This window comes from Camelus ferus, chromosome 12, assembly GCF_009834535.1.
Source record: "Camelus ferus isolate YT-003-E chromosome 12, BCGSAC_Cfer_1.0, whole genome shotgun sequence".
In the NCBI taxonomy this organism is placed as follows: domain Eukaryota; kingdom Metazoa; phylum Chordata; class Mammalia; order Artiodactyla; family Camelidae; genus Camelus; species Camelus ferus.
The window spans coordinates 12,631,316-12,653,900 of NC_045707.1; the positions used below are offsets into that span (position 1 = coordinate 12,631,316).

The 22,585-nt window shown below is 39.4% G+C and overlaps 1 protein-coding gene and 1 non-coding gene across 2 annotated transcripts; one reads left to right on the forward strand and one right to left on the reverse strand.

Moving 5' to 3' along the window:
• Window positions 1-164: 164 nt before the first annotated feature.
• SYCE3 (synaptonemal complex central element protein 3) lies at window positions 165-13,791 on the reverse strand. The gene is made up of 2 exons (XM_032493838.1): window positions 13,590-13,791; window positions 165-555 (listed from the first exon to the last, which is right to left on the reverse strand). Exons 1-2 carry the CDS (start codon window positions 13,696-13,698, stop codon window positions 398-400), a joined length of 267 nt encoding a protein of 88 aa, XP_032349729.1. The 5' UTR covers window positions 13,699-13,791; the 3' UTR covers window positions 165-397.
• On the forward strand, window positions 9,394-9,498 carry LOC116667866. The gene has a single exon (XR_004324919.1). It is a non-coding gene; the product is annotated as a U6 spliceosomal RNA (small nuclear RNA).
• Window positions 13,792-22,585: the final 8,794 nt, after the last annotated feature.

Genomic DNA, 22,585 nt, shown 5'->3' on the forward strand with positions numbered 1-22,585 from the left:
TGAGCACCCAGCAGCGCGCCCAGGACACAGAACTGAATACATAATGTTCCCTCTCACCCACTTTGGAACTCCCTGTAGGAAGGTAAATAAATCCGACTGAAACCGCTGCCTGTCCCACCCTCTGACCTGGTTTGTCCCCAGCTGGCTTCTTTTTCGCCCTTTATTCTGTTCGGCACCACTGGCACTAAGTACATTTAATTCCTCAAGAGCATCTTGCACTTCTCATGTGTTGTTCACGAGGACTGATGTGCAGCTGGTGGGACAGAAAGGGTCCTCGGGCTGTGCTTGAAAATAGGTTTACTGAGAAGTAAGTTCTGCGCCAAAGGCCGTGCACTGGGGTCGCCCTCCCTCTGTGAAGCTTCTGTGCGCTGTGGTGCGGCTGGGTGGCGAGTGGGGGCTACTGCTTGCGCTTGGTCTCACTGAGCAGCTCCTGCCAGTTCTTCTCCATCTCCTCCTTGCAGTTGAGGAAGGCGTCCTCCAGCCGCCGCATGGACTCCGCCAGCGTGGGGTTGGTGCGCATCACCACCATGTCGTAGGCCATCCACGTGGCCTGCACTGCAACAATCAGAGAGGCCCTGGTCAGGCCGCGGGGCGGCTGCAGCCCTGGGCCCCCATGGAGGGCTGGGTGCCTCCAGTCGTGTCCAGGGTCCTGGGGTCCAGAACCCCTGAATCGCCCAATTACTCTAAGGAGAGAAAGCTGGTAGGCCATGCGTTATACAGGCCTCAAAAAAAAAAACACCAAAAACAAAAACAAACTCTATTAAAACTCCTCTCTACACAGAGCATTAATGACACCTCCTTAATCTCACACAAGTCTCTACTTCACCAACCCACAACACTACAAGGCTGAAGCCCAGACTGACAGTAAGTGTGAGGAAAAATTAGAGCAAACATGCCTATCTGCAGCTCACAATTAGTGGTTACAGGATGATCCCCCAAGAAGTCATAACACCCCCCCCCCCCGTACACAGGTAGGGCTGACCACTCCCACTCCTGCAAGGCCCTGAGCCTCGGGTTATCTCATGCCGATTGGCCTGGGATGCCTGCCCACCTCCACCTGGGCACCTCTGTGCTTTCATTAAGGCCAGTCCAGGGACTCTTCCTGAGGAAGTTTGCTGTGTTCCATGTTAGGCGTCCTTTGGTGCCCACCGCTACACTGTGACCCACTTTCTCACTCATTCCCTTTGAGAAGAACTTGAGGGCAATGCTCCCTGGGCCTACAGGGGGACATGTGCTTCCTGTACAAATCCAGTGGTTGTGTGCAGAAGCCCCACCTCCACACCTTCTCTCCGCGGCTCCCGCACCACTGGCATGGTTCCCCCTTTAGAACCATGAAGAACAGGGTCGTCTCTCCGGGCAGTAAGTATATCTGCTTGAACTGCTTACGCCTGGCTGGCTACTCTGGGAAACTATGTCCTTAAGGAAACTAAGCAAAAAAGAGACAAAACGATCACTAATAAATGTACATGTATGTCTGCAGACAACCGAGGTCAGCAGCATGGCAGACTTGAAGATTTACAGAAAGTGGCATCTGTTTGGTTAGAGAAAATTGTTGGAAAAGACCTGTGCCATACACCCCAACAGATAGAGGGCACATGACTATACAGCCAGCACAAGAGTTCTCCAGTTTTTAGAAGCATGAGCGTCATCTGGAACACTCGTTAAAATGCAGACTGATGGCCCCTCCCAGAACTCAAAGAGGTTCTTGTGTAGCAGGTTGGGAATGCTGCCCAGGAACCTGCATCTTAATAAGTAACCCAGATAATTCTGGTGCAGGAAGCCTGCAGACCACCTGGATAGCAGGTGGAGCCCGGACCTGGAAGTGAGAGCACTGTGCTTCCCAGCTCCCCACCTGCTGGGAGTGTAACCTGGAATAAGTGGCTAAACTTACTAACCTCAGTCTCCTCATACGTAAAGGACAGACAATGTCCTGATCCCATGGCTTTCTGTGAAGATTGAGCGGATGATATATGTAAACTGCCATGCACATATTAGGTGCTCAGAAATAAGAAACTCTTACTAAAAAATAAATGAGGTATTCAGGGCAAGGAATTAGGGTGGGTTTAAAAAAAAAAAAAAAAACAGCTCACAGAAATGAATATCATATAGTCCGTCCTACACAGCAGCTGGAATTCTAGCCCTGAGTTTCCTGAGGCCAAAGCAGAGAAGGAAACATGCTTAGTTATACGACTCAGTGACCATAAAATAAAAACAAATCCATTGTTCCGTTGTTTAAGACCCAAGAATTTTCCTATAGGCATAGCTTATGGGAGGTATGCAATATAGCTGAAAATGCCCTTGACAAATCCCTGCTCTAAATACAAGGAGACTCTTCTATGTCTATAGTGTAACCACTGGTGAAAGAACCTGGTGGCACAGCAGCAGAGCACAGCTCAGAGAAGGCGGTTCAACGAGCACCGAAACACGGCACCAAGGCACAGCTCTCCAGTGACCTGATCCAAGGGAGAAAACCAGAATACACACAGAATAGGACGGACGCACATTTAGAAAACTCTACAGAAATACATGCCTCCTGAGGTTTTCGTTCATCTAGTGTTTACTGAGCACCTGCTCTGTGTTGGCAGTTGCTAAGACAGCCCTGCCATCTGTCTGCTACAGGATGGACACATCCTGCCCTCATGAAGTGTCTCTGCCAGCTGTAGTGGGAGGCGACAGATCATAAACACACAAGACGACTGCAGGTTGTGAACAGTGCTGTGAAGGAAATAAGCAGTGTATGTTGTGACAGAGAAATGTGGTAGGAGAAGCCTTATTTTAGAGCAGGTGGCGAGGGCAAGACTTCTCAAAGGGCTTTAGGGAAGGCCTGCACAGTAGCAAAGCCAAGGGCATAATCTCCAGAGGGACCTGAACAGCAGATATTCTGAGATGCTAATTAGGACTCACCCCACACACTTTGTGGCTTTACCTGCTGGGTAGGGCCAGGTCTGCACACAGAAAGAAATTTTAAAAAATGGTCAAGATGTGCACCTAAATGCCGGGTTCAGTAAAGAATGAAGATAAAGTGTTCCAAAAATCTGTATGGGAGAGGGGAGGACTATGGGATGCAATAAAGTGGATTTATTTTGAGCCTAAAAGGGGGAAGCAGAGAAAAAGGAATGAAAAGAAGGCCAGCTGACCAGGGATAAAGAGATGAAGATAAGCCAGCCTGGAGTTTCCAGCCCACAGACAAACTCACATCACTTGCAAAACAGAATAATCAACGTTGTAAAACGCAAATGGTGACGTTCTATCTTCTCAAGTCTCGGGTCCCAGGTCCTTTCACAGAGGAGTTCTGCCAGACATTGAAAGAACAGTTAATTCTTATCTAATATAAGTGATTTCAGAAACTAGAGAAAGAGAGAAGACTGATAAGCTCACTGTATGGACTGGTGTAACTTTTTAAGAAAAGGATTTTATAGAAGCATTCTATTTACACTGTAGAAGATTTGAGAACAGAGATAAGCAAAAATAAAAACATAACTTTCCCTGAGCTGGTTTATTTTGAAATCAGACAAAGAGTATATGAAAAAATTATAGGTCTGCCTAACATGAATATAGATGTAAAATCCTAAATATGATATTATCTAATCAAGTCTAACAATGTGTTAAAATAATGTTATGATCAAGTAGAGTTTATAAAGAAATTCAAGGATAGCTGAGTGTCAGAAAATCAGTAATAATTAACCACAATAAAAGGGGGGAAATCATAGGAATATCTCAGTTAATGCAAAAAAAAAAAAAAAAAAAAGGCAGTTAATGCCCATACCTATTTTTGACTTTAGAAAATCAAAACTCTCACAAATTAGGAATAGAAGGAGACATTTTAACTTAGTAAAGGTGATATACCAAAAACTAATAGCAAACATTATACTTAATGGAGAAACCGTGGCTATACTCCTTTTAAGATTGGGATCGAAACAGATTTTCCGGTCAAGATGGCGGAGGGGTAGGACCATGAGCTCACCTCGCCTCATGACTACAATTAAACCACAACTGACTGCTAAACAACCATTGAAAAAAAGACTGGAACCTAGCGAAAAAGATCTTCTGCAACTGGAAGCATAAAGAGGGAACCATAGCAGGACGGTAGGAGGGGTATGCTTGAGATAAAATTGGGCCCCATACCCCTTGGGTGGGCGACCCACAAGCTGAAGAATAGTTAAGTCGCAGAGACCCTCCCATAGGAGAGTTCTGAGCCCCACGTCAGGCTCCCCAGTCCGGGGTTCTGGCATTGGGAGAAGGAAACCCCAGGACATCTGGTTTTGAAGGCCAGTGGGGTTTGGCTCCAGGAGCCCAACAGGACTGGGGGAAACAGAGACTTCACTTGCTTGGGAAGCATACATGGAAACTCATGTGCTCCAAGTCCAAGGGCAGAGGCAGTGATTTCATAGGAACCTGGGCCAGGTCTGCCTGCCTATTTTGGGGGGTTTCCTGGGGACGCGGGGGATGGCTACAGCGCACCCAGGGGACATAAAAGCTGGTGGCAGACATTCCAGGAGTGTTCATGTACATGAGCTTTCCTGCAGAGCCCCACCCATCAGCAGACTTCCTGAGCCACAGAGGCCTCTAGACACGGCCCTTCTCACCAGAGGTCCAGGACCAAGCTCCATCCAGCAGTGTGCAGGCCCCGGCTCCTCCTGCCAGGAAACCTGCATAAGCCTCTAGTCCAGCCTCACCCACCAGGGGCAGATGCCAGAAACAAGAAAACAGCAATCCCAAAGCCTGTGGAAAGAATCCACAAACACAGGCCAGACTCTACATTAGGACCAGCTGGACCCTGGCCCTTGGGTGACAGGAGAGGAGTGTACTGCTGGGACGCATAGGACCTCTCCCACAGAGGGCCACCTCTCCAAGGTCAAGAAATGTAACTAACCTACCTAAAAATACAAATAGAAAGATAAACAATATGAGGCAGCAGAGGAATATCTTCCAGGCCAAGGCGCGAGATAAAATCCCAGAAGTGGTGTAAAATGATTATAAATCAATAAAAAATGTTTAAAAAAAATCCCAGAAGAAGAAATACGTGATGAGGAGATAAGCAATTTATCTGAGAAAGATAAATGATGGCAAAGATTTTCAGAGAGCTCAAGAGGAGTATAGATGCAGAGAGTGAAGTTTTTAGCAAAGAGCTGGAAAATATAAAGAATACCTAAACAGTTGAGATTTACAAATGTTAGTCACTATATATAAAAATAGATTTAAAAAACTTTTTTTGTATAGCACAGGGAACTATGCTTAATATCTTATAAGAACCTTTAATGGAAAAAAATATGAAAACAAATATATGTATGTATATGCAAGACTGGGACATTGTGCTGTACACCAGAAATTGATACATTGTAATTGACTGTACTTCAATTAAAAACAAAACAAAAAAAGAATACCCAAACAGAATTGAAGAATAAAATCATTTAAGTGAATAATACACTAGAAGGAACCAAGAATAGATTAAATGAGGCAGAAGAACGGATCAGTGAACTAGAACACAGACTAGTGAAAATCACTAGTACAGAATAGAAAAAAGAAAAAAGAATGAAAAGAAATGAGGATAGTTACGAGAACTCTGGAACAACATGAAGTGTACTAATATTTGCATTACAGGGGTCCCAGAAAGAGATGAAAGAGAGAAAAGACCTGAGAAAATTTTCAGAGAGATAATAACCGAAAACTTCACCAACTTGGGAAAATAAACAGTCACCCAAGTCCAGGAAGCGCAGAGTTCCACACAGGATCAACTCAAAGAGGAACACACTCAGGCAAACAATAATCAAATGGACAAAAATTAAGGGTAAGGAAAAAATATTAAAATTGGCAAGAGAAAAGCAACAAATAACATACAAGGGAACTCCCATAAGGTTATCAGCTGATTTTTCAGCAGAAACTCTACAGGCCAGAAGGGAGTGGCACGATTTATTTAAAGTGATGAAAGGGAAAAACCTACAACCAAGAATACTCTATTCAGCAAGGCTCTCTTTCAGATTTGATGGAGAAATCAAAAGCTTCACAGATAAACAAAAGCTAAAAGAATTCAGCACCACCAAATCAGCTTTACAACAAGTGTTAAAGGGACTTCTCTAGTCATCAAACTGCAAGAGAACAAAAAGAAGAAAGAGAGAGAGAGAGAAAAAAAAAAGACCTACAAAAGACTGCTTTGGCAGTTCGGGGTCTTTTATGGTTCCATATAAATTTTGGAATTGTTTGTTCTAGTTCTGTGAAAAATGTCATGAGTGTTTTGACAGGGGTTGCATTGGATCTGTGGATTGCTTTGGGTAATACAGCCATTTTGATAGTGTTGAGTCTTCCAATCCAAGAGCACAAGATATCTTTCCATTTCTTTGTATCATCTTCAATTTTCTTCATCAATGTTTTACAGTTTCCTGAGTATAGGTAACCTCCTTGGTTAAGTTTATTTCTAGGTATATTATTGTCTTTGATGTAATGGAAATGTTTATGCCAGTTATAAAATTCTGGTTTTTGAAGTGGGAAAAAAAAGTGAATGAACGGCTGCAAATGGCAAAATATCCTTCTTTCTTATGGGTGAGTTGCATTCCATTACATATATATGCTGCATCTTCTTTATCCATTCATCTATTGATGTGCACTGATGATGCTTCCATATCTTGGTAATTATAACAACTGTTGTTGTTAATAGCAGGGTGTATGTATCTTTTTGAATTATTATTTTGTGGTTGGCTTTATTCCTTTGATAACGATGTAAGTTTAAAAAGCTAAAGCTCTAAATGTTCTTAGAAACAATGAACAGTACATATATGTCAATTTTAAAAAATATGTGCAGTATATTGTGTATATGTATTTACATGTGATATATATTTATATGTGCAAATTGTAACAATTCTACCTAATAAAACTGAAAAATGAAAAAAAAGAAAATAATTATACACCTAACCAAGTTACCACCCAGTTATAAACATAGACATATTCTTAAGCATTTATGAATTCAAGAAACACAATGTCTATAGCTATAGTTACTAGGGTAAATGTTTGAATTATTTGAATACAGAACGTGAATCTCAACAACCATAGGAATTATGACTACAGAATAGAATGTAAATATTGTAAATGCTGTGAATGTAAACATTACTTGTACTTGACAATATACAAATAATAATATAATGAATGATGGTTGTGTCTTAGTCTCTTCATTTTTAAAATAGGGATAATAAGAGTTCCTATAATCTCATAAAATTTTTGTGAGGATTAAATAAACTAATTCACATAGTGCTCAGAATAGCACCTAACTAGAATAGAATAGTAATCTAGCAATTACTAAGTACCGAATGAACATTACTGATTAGTATTATTAGGTCCTGAATAAAGATAAAAAAGATATAACTGAAGAAATAACACTAGATTCCTTATTGTTTTCCCACAAACTTCCTTAATTTTGGAACAATCTTATAGGAGCTAGTGTATTTTTTATCTTGAAGAAATATTTATTTTAAGTGAAGAATTTCTTCATTTCAATTCAATTTAAATTCTTAAGTAAAATTAATGGTAGTACTCTTTATTTTAAAAGTAATTTGTATGATAGCCAATAGGCTCATGAAAAATGCTTAATATCACTAATTATCAGAGAAATGCAAATCAAAACTACAATGAGGTATCACCTCACAATAGTCGGAATGGCCAGCATTCTGAAGTCCACAAACAATAAATGCTGGAGAGGGTGTGGAGAAAAGGAAACCCTCCTACACTGTTGGTGGGAATGTAGTTTGGTGCAGCCGTTATGGAAAACAGTATGGAGATTCCTCAAAAAACTAAACATAGACTTAATATGATCTAGCAATTCTGCTCCTGGGCATATATCCAGAGGGAACCTTAATTCAGTAAGATACATGCATCCCCATGTTCATAGCAGCACTATATACAAGCCAAGACATGGAAGCAAACTGAATGTCCAGTGACAGATGACTCAGATGACTGGATAAAGAAGCTGTGGTACATTTATAAAATGGACTACTACTCAGCCAAAAAAAAAGAATAAAATAATGCCATTTGTAGCAACATGGATGGACCCGGAGATTGTCATACTAAGTGAAGTAAGCCAGAAGGAGAAATAAAAATACCATATGATATCACTTACATGTGGAATCTCAAAAAAAAAAAAAAAAGACAAATGAACTTATTTACAAAACAGAAACAGACTTACAGATAGAAAACAAACTTAGGGTTATCAGGGAGGAAGGGGGTGGGAAGGGATAGACTGGGAGTTCGAGATGTGCAGACAGTAACATATATAAAATAGATAAACAACAAGTTTATACTGTATAGCACAGGGAACTATATTCAATATCTTATAGTAACTTACAGTGAAAAAGAATATGAAAATGAATATATCAATGTTCATGTATGACTGAACATTATGTTATACACCAGGAATTGACACAATATTGACGCAAACTGACTATACTTCAATAAAATATATATATAAAAAATAAATTAAAAAGTAACCTGTATGATTCAATTTTAATTAAACTGTATCTTTCAAAAAAAATTATCCCTCCATGTATCCATGCACAGGTCCATCATTCTATTTCTGCAGAGAGAGACTTGGAAGAGTGTTCACCAATGTTAACGGCTAACTCTGAGTGACTGGATTGTGCTGATTTGAAACTTTCTTTGTAACTTTCTATTTTAATTTTACTTTGATTGGATTTTAAGAACAATGTACAAGTAACACTTCTTTAAAAATCATTATTTAATAATTATCAATTAAACAATTACATAATGATGTTTATTAAATATAAACAAGATAATTATTCATTATAATAATTTAATAGTTACTCTTTATTTTAAAATGCTAATAATCACACCTGGAAAATTCTGCTGTATACAATAATAATCTAATAAATTAATAAATATTGATAAAAATGGATGATTTGGGAGGAAAATGAAATATCCACATTGACATAATCTTAAAGCAATAACCAAAGATGAAATTGAAAAAGTTATCAGGAGTTATTCCCAGTAGTCTTACCATTAAATGTTCAATAAAGAATTGTCTCCAAATACTGCACATATAATTTCAGAATGTAGAAAAAGAAGACTCTAGAGGTTGAGTAGACCTGGACAGTTTAAACTCTCTAAGCTCTAATTTTCTCATCTATAAAGTGGAAATAACAGTGTCTTTCACTCATAAATCTATTACGAAGATTAAATGAGATAATGTGTGTAAAGCACACGGTAAAAAGACCAACACCTGGGAGCTGACACACAAGCTGTTAGGGACAATATCAGAGTGACACTCAATGCCCGGACAGCTGCAGCCTTCCTATACCCTGGCATTAATTATTCAATAAATAAAACAGAAAACCTCCCATTTATAATGAGAACAGAAACACAGAAGTTAATGTATTAAAGAAATCTGGAGAGGCTCCCTTTGGTAGCACATATACTAAAATTGGAATGATACAGAAAAGATCAGCAAGGGCCCTGGGCAAGGATGACATGCAAACTTGTGAAGTGTTTCACATTTATGTAGTGAACAGTATGACGACTATAGTTAGGAAGACTGCGTTACATATTTGAAAGCTACTAAGGGAGTAATCTTAAAAGTTCTCATCACAAGGGAAAAATAACTTGTAGCCAGGTGAGGTGATGGATATTAACTAAACTTCTTATGATATCATTTCACAATATATACATATATCAAATCATTATGTTACACAACCTAAACTTATACAATATTCTATGTCAATTATATTTCAGTAAAATTGGAAAAAATAAAACTGAAGGCAAAAAAAATCTGGAGAAAAATATTGCAAAACCCTTTGAGACATGTTAAAGAACATCTGAATAACTGGATTCACAGACATGGAAAACAAACTTATGGTTACCAGAGAGGGAACGGGGTGGGGAGAGATAAATTGGGTGTTTGGGATTTGCAGATAAAACTTCTATATATAAAATAGATAAACAGCAAGGTCGTACTGTATAGCACAGGGAACTATATTCAATATCATGTATTAGCCTATAATGAAAAAGAGTATGAACAGGAATATATAAATATTATGTACAATTGAATCACTGTGCTATATACACCAGAAATTCACACAATGTTGTAAATCGACTATACTTCAATTAAAAACAAAGAACATCTGAATAATTGGAGAGAAATACCATATTCCTGCATGAGAGTACTTAAAAAGATATTATTCTTTCCATATAAATGTATAGGTTTAACACAATTCCAAACAAAATATTAAATGAATCTATTATTTATCTGGGAGAATAAACATGTGAGAAAAGCTAAAAAGAGAAAAAAGAAAGAAAAAGGAATAATGAAGGGGGACTTACTGATTGATAATGAACTAATGTTGATATGCCATAAAACCTCACATATTATGAAATAGGTTAGCTATCTCTGCTCTACTATATGCACAAAGTTCACGAGTAGTTTAGAAATCACTTCCAAACTAATAGGATAAGATGGGATAGATTTTGGGGGGAAAAAGTTGGAATCTCTCCTTGTCCTGAGGAATTTTACATTCTCAAGGCTCATTCCCACACAAGGCATACTACAGCTAAACTTGTACTAGGAAAATCATCCTAGGTCATGTTTTGACTTAAGTTCAAGAGCATGGAAAGAGAAACTTGAGGCCTTGGAGTCAAGAGGATTTTACCTTTTTATAATCGCTTAAAATAGGCATATATTTATGTATATATAAATATGCACACTTATTTGCTGGTTGATGATTATAATAGTTGATGACTGCTTCTTTGGTGATTTTCCCTGCCCTGTGTGGTCACTGGAAAAATTGGCAAAAGCCTTCCCAGGGGCAACAGAGAGCAAGGACTCACATGTTGGGCCTCACTTTAAATTCAGTCTGAAGGGTCAGGGTGTGAGATTCATGTTACTTCTGTCAACAATATTTGTCCTAACTTGTTCTAGGACTGTGAAGAAATAAATAGTTCTGCTGCTTACACATCAGGTAGAAAAATATTTTACTGTTTCCAACCATTAGATCTGAGTCCATGAGCCTAAAAACATATAATTTGCTTAAGAAATTACAAAAGCTAAATTTTACAAATTATTTTAATACTATTTAATCTGTAGATGCTTATATGTTCAATAAAACATTTACCAGCTGATAAACTGCTAAAGAAAAATTTTTAAAAATTTATATTACCCCCCAAATTAGGCAACTGTGCAGAACATTTATATAAAAATATAATTATAAAAAAGAGGAAAATATGTACAACTAAAACTAAGAAAAAAATAAGCTAAAGGGAAAGTAATGGACCTTACGCCAAATCAAGGAATGTGACATGGAAGAGCCTGGGGAGGGGATGTGGAATCATGCACGACAGAAGCCTCATTCATGCCAAGGAGATGTAGGCTGTTTGTTTTATTTGTTTTATTTTGTGGGAAAGAAAGTGCACAAGCCTAACATGTGTAGCTGCTTAAATACAATAGTTGCATGTATTAGACAACTTCAAGTTTACTGAGAAAACTTTAAAAGACAAATTTTAAAAATTGTCAAAGCTGAGTCTTTTATGACTTGTTTCAATAAAAACACCTGTCAACCTTGCCTCTAATGTGAGAGAGCAGAGAGAGCATTTTAAAAATAACAATATTACCTTAGTAATATCATCTTAGCAATATTAACTTCATTATGATTACTTAATAACTTACTTAACTATTACCTGAATTATTGTTGGGATATTTGCCAAAAAGAAAACCTCTAGTGGATCTAAATAAAAATGTAGTACGCAGCCTGGTTCCTTTGGCACACCAGATAGTTTAGAATTAAATGATTAAAAGAAAACACAGGTAGAAGTAAATATTTCACTGATCTTGGATTATGGAAAGATTTTCTAGGCATCACAGCAATGGTAATAAATCAGAAAGGAAAATATTGATACATTTTTACTACATAAGACTTCTGTTTACCAAAGCTTCATGTACAACATCAAAAGGAAAATTATAAACTGGGAAAAACATTTACTACAATTTTAAGCAAGGACCTTATGGTCTTACAAATCAATAAGAGATTCTATCACAGAAACCTGCTATTCCTTTCTTGTTTTCAGTGCCATGCCCAAGTTAAGGCTAGCCCCTTTTCAGCCTTTAGTTCTGCAAAAACTTTCTAATATGTCTTCCTGCCTCTAGCCTTCCCTCTCCAACCATCTCTCACACTGTTACCAGAGGTATCTTTCTTAAATACAAGCATCTTCCTTGAAATCCCAAATGGCTCCCTTTCACCTAGACAAGAAAGGTAAATCTCCTTAGCTTGGCACTGAAGACCATTCCTCTCACCTCTTCAGCCTCTTCTTTCTTTGGCCTGCCACCTTGTGACTCTCATGCGCTAATGTGGCTTCTTGACTGTGCCAGTCTCTCCACAGGCACACAGCCTTGGCTATCTCTCCTGCTGGACTGCCCTTCCTCTCTACCCAAAGGCCCCTACCTCACCTGTCCAGTCTCTGCTTCCTTCCCAGACTTGGTGTACACCATTATTAGCATTTGCCAGATTATAATTTTATTATAAAATTAAAATGTGTACATTTTAATTTATATATTTAAATTACAATTAGTTATCTTGATATCTGTTTCTGGCTCCCACTCACTTCTTCCAATGAAGGAGCATCTCTATTCAACTGTGTATTCCTAGAATAGCATATAGTAGGTGCACAGTAAATACTATTACATAAGAGAATATTTAATTAGATCGAAGGAATTATGTAACTTATAGTATAAAATGAATTATATAACTTTTTTAAAAAGGTAGTTAAAATATATATAAAAACTTTCAAGTACATAGGCCCCCAAATTGCAAACATTTCTAAGTAGAAATTTTCTGAAGACTGTTGCAATAAGTGGAGATTATTTATAAACCAATAATGTCGTTAAAAACAGTTTGTTTTCATTTGAGTAGAGTATGCAGGCTATCTAAAATTTGTTTTACATTATGATTTTCTCTAGCAAAACTTGGGTTCACAAATTATAAGAATTATACATATTCTGAACTAGTAAAGAACAAATTTTAAAAATTATAATGGTATCACTACCACTGCAGTTACCACTTAGTGGAAACGTGCTGAATAAAATAACATACTAACATTCTTTTCTTAAAATGGAGAAATGTGTTCAACTCTATTGCTGCCTTATTCCACTGAGCCACTGAGCTATACCCCCCATTTCAGCACCTCACCAGTCTTAGCACTATTACTCTAAACTCTTTTTATTTAAATGACTCACAGAAAGAAGGTTCCAAGTCTGTTCACAGGTGTTATAGTAACATCATTGGTCATTTGCTGAGTACCTGAGCTTGGGTATGGCACTATGTACCCCATTACAAAAGAAGTCACTATTTCTACCCTCAAGAAGATAACAGTCCATTTGCAGAAATAAGATGCAAACACACATAAAATAATCAAAAAAATAATTCAAGGAAACATTCAATGATCAGTGTAAAACTTTATGGTACAGTAGTTACCTAGTATAGAAGTTGAAAAGTGGTCAGGGAAGGCCTTGTTAAGAAGGCACTTGGTTTGAGCTCACAAGTGAAGCAAAGATTTGAACTATTGGAAAGAAGGGTAAAGGCACTCTGCTTAGGAAAACATCCTACCTGAGATTTTTTCCATCTCTTCCAATAGCTTTTCCAAGTCTTTATTTAGGTCTGACAGCATTTTCAGCATGTTGTCATAGTTTCTTTCCCCAGGGTCAGAATCAGCCATCTAGACAGTGCACAAAAAGATGCAGTGAGACAGACCAGTGTTTCAATTCCAGCTCCACTACTCACAGCTCGGTAGCCCATGCCAGAAAACTTAGGTCATCTTTAATTCCTTATCTTTTCTTCCTGACCTAAGGGGTCACTGGAACTTGCCAATTTTAATTATTTTTGGAATAAATATTTAATCATCTATGCATCAGGTAGGCCCAGTGCTTGAGAGCCACCAGTGAACTGAACCTTACCCCTGTGGAGCTCATAGCCCGGCCCAGCTCTTTAAAGTCTCTCCTATCAGTCCCTTCCTCCCTCTCTCCAAGGCTGCTGCTTTAATTGCGGTCCATTCCATTATCCATCATTGATTACAGATTTACTGAGCATCTGTTATGTACCAGATACCTACTAAGGCTCTGTGGATATTGCAGTATATCTGTGGGCCCAGACAGACTGGATGCTGTCATGGAGCTTCTGTTCCAGGGGGAGAGACAGATAATGTCAGTTTGTGGTCACTGCTACAAAGAAAATAAAAAGGGTGGCATAATAAAGAGGCTCTTTCATGAGGAGGAGTGGTTTGGCTTGTAAAGTCAGAGAGGTCCTTTCTAATGACATGACATTTGAACTGCCACTTGAATGACAAAAGGGAGTTGTCCTGTGAAGATCTAGGGGAAGTTCTAGACAGAGGAATGGCTCAAGGAAAGTTGGGTGTAGCCATGGTGTGCTGTAAGGAATAGCAGAAAGTGTAGAATGGGGTTGAGGAGAAGAGTGGTATAAGAATTGATCAGCTAAGTAGGCAAGAACTTTGGTTTTATTTTGAGTGTAAGGGAAAGCCACTGGAGGTTGAGAGAGCAGGGGATTATGTGATTGTGTTTTTAGATAATAACTTCAGCTGCTGTTTGGGAAATGTACTGTTGCAGAAAGTTGAGGGGAGGAAAGAGTGAGAAGACCATTTAGGAGACTACTAGAGCAGTCTAGGGATAACAGTGGCTTGGACTTGGGTAATAACATCAATAGTGAGGAGTGGAAGGGTTTGGGCTGTATTTTGGAAGATAAGCCAAGAGAATTGGATAGAGGACTTGATGTATCAAAGTTTGCAGGGGCTAATTATGGGAAGAGAAAAATCAAAATGACTCCTACTTTTGTTGAGAACAACTCAATGGATGATGGTGTTGTTAACTGAAATGGGGAAGACCAGAAGAGGAGCAAATTAGACAGTAAACAGGTTCTCTATTTTAAACATGTTAACATGAGATGCCCACTGGTCCTCCAATTGGAGATATAAATAGGCAGTTGAATACATGGACCTGGAGTTCAGAAGAGTTGGAGCTGAAAATACAAAGTTTGAAACTAATGGTAAAGGCTCTCTTCATCTTTCACTTGGACTACTGCCATAGACTCCTAACTGGTCTCCCTGCTTGTAGCTTCCTCTTGCCCAATCCATTTTCCAGTTCACCCCCAGAGTGACCTTTCCTAACATGCAAATCTAACTATGTCACACTGTTTGAAACACTTCAATAGCTCCTATTTCTTTTAGGATAAAATATAGTATCTTTACTATAGATATGAGATCCTTCATAACCTAACTCTTGACTGCTCCTCTTCTCAACTAGTTCTGAGTTGTGGCCAAATAATTGAAAGCCTTGAGAGATCCAAAATTTAATGAGACATTACCTAAACTCTACAAGAGTTGTGTATTTCCAAGAGGTATAATGAAAAGATATCCATTAAAATAACATGAAACTCTGTTAAAGTTAAGAAATCTCTACAGTTTTCTTACAAAAGAGTTAAAGAAGTACAAAATGGAATAAAATAATTCTATCATGTGGGTGGCTATAAAAATCTGTGTGAAGGCAAAGAAATAGATAATGACATAATTCATACCTAAGTTGTGTGGACTACTTGCTCAATTCATTAAGTTATAAAGTTCCACTTACATTCTTTTATTCATACATTCAACACATATTTATTGAGAACTATTTAAGATTCTGAAGACAGAGCAGTGAACAAAACAGATGAAAATCCTTGGTCTCGTGGAATTTATATTCTAGTGGGGAGAGGAGGCAATAAACAAGATTAATAAGTGAAATAAACATAAGGAAGGGATAAGCACTAAAGGAAAAAAGTGAACCAGGATGGAAGGTGGGAGAGAGTGTACAGTGGCTGCAATTTAGATAAGTGTGTAGGGAAGGCCTTACTGAAGTGATTTTGTGGAGGAAGTGAGAGAATGAGCCATTTGGATATCTGGGGAAAGTGCATCCCACGCAGAGGAAATAGTAAGAACAATGGCCCTGAGCTAGGAGCCTGCTGGATGAGCTGGAGGGAGAGCAATGAGTGGTATAGTTGGTATAGAGTTAAGGAAGAGTTGCAGAAGATAAGGTCAAAGTGTGGTGGGTGGAATTGTTGTGGGTCTTACAGGCCACTGAAAAGATTTTGGCTTTTTCTTTGAGTGAGATGGGATCCTGGAGAGTGATAATCTGATTTACATGTTAATAAGTCACTAGACTGAGAGTAGTTTATATGGAAATGGTGGAGGCAGGGAGACTAGTTAGGAGAGGCCACTGGACTAGTAACAGCTCCCATCAGCATGGGAATGATGGAAGTGGTGTGAAGGAGTTTGGTTCAGGGCATATTCTGAGGCCAGGGCTGATGAAGTCAGTGTGAAGTCAGGGAAAATGCTAAGGTATTTGGCTGGGCAACCAGAAATGCTGGTACCATTAACTGAGATGGGGAATGCTGGAAGAAGCAAGTTTGTGTGGGAAAGAAAGAACTCAGTTTTGAACATACTAAGTTTAAGATGCTTATGAGGCATCCAAGTGGGAATGTTGAGTAGGCAGCTGAATAAATGAATTCAGGGGAGAGGGTAGGCTAGAGATAGAAATTTGGGAGTCATCAGCATACAGATGATATTTAAAGACATGAGAATGGGTGGGATCCAGGGAGAAAACGCAGATGGAGAAGAGGCCCAACATCAAGATTGGGGAGAGGAAAAGAAACCAGCCAAAGAGACTGAGGAAGAGGGACCAGAGAGGCAGAAGGAGAACCAGGACAGTCATGTTCTGGAAGTCAAGTGCAGGCTCTCAGAGAGTCACTGAACCCCAGTCAATGTCCTCTGATCATTATGAAATCTCAGCAAGCTGAGAACACAACTCTAAAAATTATAACAGAAGGAAACTCCAAAAATTGTGTGGGACAATATAGGTGTTTCCTTAATGCTGAGAAGGCAGGGAATTAAGATAGGAAACTTTAAGTGCATAAAAACTGGAATTACAGGTCTCCTCCACTAGCCAAATGTAAAACTCTTCATAAGCCAAAATGGCATAAAGCAAAGAAGCAATTACCTTAGGATACATCTTGCTAACAGATGCACAAAATAAATCAGGAAAAAGCACAGATGCTTACAGACATAGTTCAAAACTATGGCAGCTTGATGCTGAGATGCTGAGTGTAGTTCCTGGGGAAGGAGCTTGGTGGTGCCACTCTCACTGCTTGGGGTGTTGGCTGCCTCTATAAGCTTACTGCAAAACAAATGCTGGACACTATTTTCATTTGTCACTTTTTTTCATAAGTGAAAATCCTCTTCAGATTTCTTTTGGTTAGTGAAAATAGGTACTAATGTAGATCTTTTGTAAAAGCAAAGGGATGTAAAGTGAACTTTTGAAAAGCAGGGGACACCTGGTATTATAGGCATTTGAATGTTTAAGAGATCATTCAGTAGCAGATCAGCTTTGTCATTCTAGTTAAAAATGTGAAATTAATTATGGGTTGTAATTTGAGGTCAAAATCTTAGTAAGTTTATAAAGACTTTTAGGACATTTAAGAGAAATTGAGGTTTACCATATTTATAAGTTTGGCTTGTGATATTTATAAGAATTGTTTAAGAAGGTGGGAAGGTTTGTTACTAAGACAACTTAAGTACTTAAAGAAATGGAATACATCAAGTTTCTAATTAAGAGTTTAAGTTTGTAAATGGAACAAAAACATTAAGTTACTATTAAAATTTGCTAAACCTAGAATAAGACTGAGTTTAAAATAAGATAATACTATTTAGAATGAATAATCCAATACATAATCTTACTTAGGATAAAATTTACAAACTAAACTTAAATGCTCAAGGAAGACTAGAATTTTAATTAGTAACTTTAATAAAATAAATATTAATTTTTAAAACCAAAGTAACATTCAAATAGTCTTTCCTCTGTTTAAATAATGCCTTTAAAGGCATCAAAGCTCACACTTAGTTATCTAGCCATATCATCATATACACCCTAAATTTAAGTCATATTAATATCTAATTTGATAAATTTAAGTGCCTACCATACACCACACAGTACTACCAAAACTATGGATTAAAAAATAAATACACAGTCCCTGCCATCAAGGAAATCAGTCTGGTAAAAAGAAACTTGTAAAGCAAGATCCTTTGAATTTCAATAGCCATTCATCCAAATATCCCTACTCAGCTTCTAACCAAAGCCTTCTCATATAAAAAGGGCCATTATAGCCACATCACTGAGAACTCTGAAAACACCATGCTCTCTCTTGCCTCCATGCCTTTACGTGTATCATTATTCTACTGCCTAAACTGTCCTTCCCTTGCTCTTTCTTGCTTTTTAATTTAAGACTCAGCTCAAGGCTCACTTTTTTGAGAAGTCTTTCCTTCCTTACATTTCCCACCAGCCAACCCTAAAGGTAGACCTGCATCTCTTTTATGATCCCACAGCTCCTCTACCTACATCCAGCCAGACACTGTTTTAAGAAGGTAAATCTCTGTAAGAATCATTGAAGGAAAGTACAAGGATTATTCCAATTTACAGATGAGGAAACAAGGCTCAGAAAAGTTAACTAACTTGCCCAAGGTCAGACAGCAAATATACACATACCTGGCAGTATGGCTCCAGTTTGTGCTCTCACACACATAGGTATTCAATAAATTGTTGATAAATATGTGAGTGGAAAGAACTGATGAAATGTAGCAAGCAACTGGAGAAAAGTTCTGTGTACCCTGAAAGCCTGGGCTAGAATCTAGGCCCTGCTACTTACTGACTATGAGACCCTAGAAAGTTATCCAATCTCTTTAAGCCTCAGTTTCCTCTTCCATAAAATGGAAATGATAGCTCCTTTGCAGGTTATTGTGAAGACATACATAGGTACACATATAGCAGACACCCCAAAACTACCAAACTAAGTAGTTGGCATGACTGTATGTTAAACACTAGGTACAGAATAGTTGCCCAGAAAATATTTTACTATAATTAGGTGAGAAAGACATACAAATCCAATAATATAAAAGCTAACTGTATTTCATGCTTAATATATGCCAGGAATTGTGTAAATTCTCAACAAGGACTGACTGATTTCATTCTCACAACAATGCTATGAAGCAAGTGCTATTACTCTCCCCATTGTACAGATGAGAAACCGAGGATTACAAACGAATCCAACCAAAGTCACACAACTAAACAATAGCAGAGTTGGATTCAAACCCAGTCCTATTTGATTCTAGAGACGGAGCTCCATAGCACTGCATTTTCTCCCAACTGCCTCAGACAATACAGTGGGTGGTTTTGAGCCTGACTGTCAGGATGGATGGAGCAAAGAAGCAAAACGGGGGTGGATGGGTGGGGAGGCTACCGAGTTCAATTTGGGCAACTTGAGTGCATGGTGCCTATGGGGTATCCAAGCACCACAAACAGTTTAGAAAAACTGGATTAGAGCCCTGGAGAGAGGCTAAACTGACAATAAAGATTTGATGGTGGTTTAAATTATGGGAAGAGATGAAATCATTCACAGTGAAGGAGAAGAAAAAATGGACTAGGAAGAAGCCCTTAAAAGCATCAGCACTTAAACATAGAAGGAAGCAAGAACATAAAAGTCACTAATAAGCAGTTAAAAATGCAGGGAACTGGAGAGTGTGTACTTGAAGCCAGCAGAAGAGAGGAGGGATGGGCCAATTAATTCATTCAGTCAACAAATATTTATTGAATGTCAGGCACTGTTTTAGAAGTTTATCAGTATTTCAATAAACAAAACAGACAATAACTTGTCCTTGTGGACTTTACATTTTAGTCAAGGGAGACAGGCAATAAACACATAAATTTATAAAATGTCAGGTGGTAACATGTGCTATAGGGAAAGCAGAGTAAGGACGGCTGCAGAGTAATGAAGTAGGAGGAGCCACTCCATATATGGTGAAATATGAAAGTCCGTCTGAGAAGGTAAATTTTGAAATAAAATCAAAGAAAGTGACTGTGTGAGCCCTATAGATAACTGTACAAAGGGAACAGGATAAAAAAAAAAGGCCTTGAGGGTAAGTGTGCCTAGGTGTGGTTGAGGAAGAACAAGAAGGCTAGTAACGCTGGAGTGGAGGGCAGGATGTTAGGAGACGAGGCAGAGAGGCTGGGGAGGATACTGCAGTTTAGGTAGGACTTTGGCTTTTGTTCCAAGTGAGATGAAAAGATATTAGAGGAATCTGACAGATGTGACATGATTTGAACTATGATTTAAAGGGATCACTCTGGCTGCAATGTTGAGAATAGATTGGGGTAGAGAGGGTGGAGCAGAGAGGAGGCTGTTGCAAAATTCCAGGTAAGGAATGATGGGGCTTGGACCATAGTGTTAGAAATCAAAATAATAAGAAGTGACTGGATTCTGTACATGTTTTGAAAAAGGAGGCAACAGTATTTGTTGACATCCAAGTGGGAATATGAATCTGAAGTGTGGTGAAAAGCCTGGCTGAACTTTCATATTCAGGAGTTGTTGGGAGTATAGATGACATTTGAAGCCATGGGACTAGTTGAGGTCACCTAGAAAGTGAAGGTAGATGGAAAAGAGGTCTGAGTTCTCCAACGTCTGGAGTTTGGGGAGATGAGGAGGAACTAGCAAAGAAGGCTGAAATGAAGCAGCCAGTGAGGTAGAAGGATCAATGTCTTGGAAACAAAGTGAAGAAAGTAAATAAAGAGTCGTCAATTGTGTCTCATATCAAATAGCATAAAGAATAAAAAATGACCACTGGATTTGACAATTGGGAGGATACTGATCTTAACAGGAACTGTTTTCACATGGAGTAGCAGGGACAAAAGCCTGGCTGAAATGTGTTTAAAGAGAAGGGAGGAAGAGAAGTAGAAACTTGTGAGTTTTCATTCCAAGGGAAGCACAGAAATGGGCCAGTAGCTGGAATGTAATGTGAAGTCACAGATGCCTTTTAAGTTGGTAGATGTTACACAGTGTCAAATATTACAAAAGAGCCCAGTGAATCCAGTACATTTGATTTGGGTGTCACTGGTCATCAGTGAACCTTGTTTCTGCAAAGCAGTAAAAAGTAGCAATAAGATTTCCATGAATAAAGAACTGATGGATCATTAGACGAAACAGAGTATGCAGAATTAAATGAAAAGGGTAGAAAAAATAGGAGTTAGTGAGAAGGTGATATGGAGTAAAAGTTTTTTGTTTTTTGAATTTACAAAGGCAGAGACTTGTCTGCCTTTAGTCCATGTGGAAAGGGCCAGTTGAACAGAAAAGGCTAAAGAATCAGGAGAAAGGGTAGCTGATGGTACAGGGACTGGTCCCAGACAGGAAAATGGTCACCCTACCCTATGAAGGGAAGGGAAGGTAAAAAGGTAAGGGTGGAGTAAGGTAGATAGGGGTCTGGTAGTCCACGTTCAAGTTTGAGATCTCTAGCTCACCCGGGAATGGCAATGAAAAGGTTTTTCCCTAAGAACAGAATTCTTGGTTCGAGGGAAAGGATAAAGGTTTGGCCTAGAGGCATTTAGACATGCAGCAGAGAAGCAGTGGTCATGTGGCTGAGGCTGCATGGCTGCACAGTGTCCTCAGGACCTAGGGTGGCCCAGAGAAAATGGATGGAATATAGAAAATGGCCTGGGAGTTGAAACACATACATGGTGGATGAAGGAGTAAGGAGTGTATAAGATGATGGTGGACAAAAGCAGAGGCATAGAGGGACCTGTATTTCAGGGGCAGGTAGACAGGGGGATAAAGCAGGAGACAGCTAGAAGGATGGAGGAGGTGGCAAGAGTAACTTTGGACCTCAGAGGAGGGACAGGTCTGGAAAGCAGATCCAGGGAAAGTGTGTGAGCAGAAGTAGAGGAAGAAGACCGTGGGATTAAAGCGCATGGCATTCCTTCCTGATGAGGTTGCCTAGGACGACAGCAGGACTTGGATGGAGAGGCCTGGGTCAGCACCAAAGCATAAGGGACTGAGGGTAATGGCTGACTATGGGGGTTAGGTGGGCACAGAGAGGGTGGGGGTGGGAGGGACTGGGTGGGGGATCACCTTAGAGTGTAAAATTTTCAGAGAATGGGGTCCTGGGGACTGAGGAATCCAGAGGCTTGAGGAATGCAAGGGCCTGGGGCCCTGTTTGTGGTCTGAGGGTCTTGCCCAGTGTGTGAAGTGTTTTAATGGAGTCTGAGATCCTTCCTGGAATAGGAAATGTGAGAGGATGAGAGGGGCACTTGGATCAGAGAGAGAGAGAGTGTGTGTGTGTGTGTGTGTGTGTGTGTGTGTGTGTGTGGTGTGAACAGCACTGCATGGAACCTGTGTGATGCATAGGGTAGGAGTCTTGGAGTTAATATGAGGGTCTGGGTCCACTCCTGGTGTGCAGATGTGATGTGTGAGGTGAGGTGGGGGGGGGGGTGAGGGGGTAGAGTTCATGGTGTGCAATCTGAGGGGTCTGGAGGAGATGGGAGTGAAGGGAGTCGAGATGAGGAGATAGGGGTGAGGAGATGGTGTGAGGAGATGGGGTGAGGGGAGCAGGTGAGGAGATGGGGGTTGAGGGGGAGTGGGGTGAGGAGATGGGGGGTGAGGAGATGGGGGTGAGGAGATTGGGGGTTGATGGGAGTGGGGTGAGGAGATGGGGTGAGGAGATTGGGTGAGGATGGGGTATG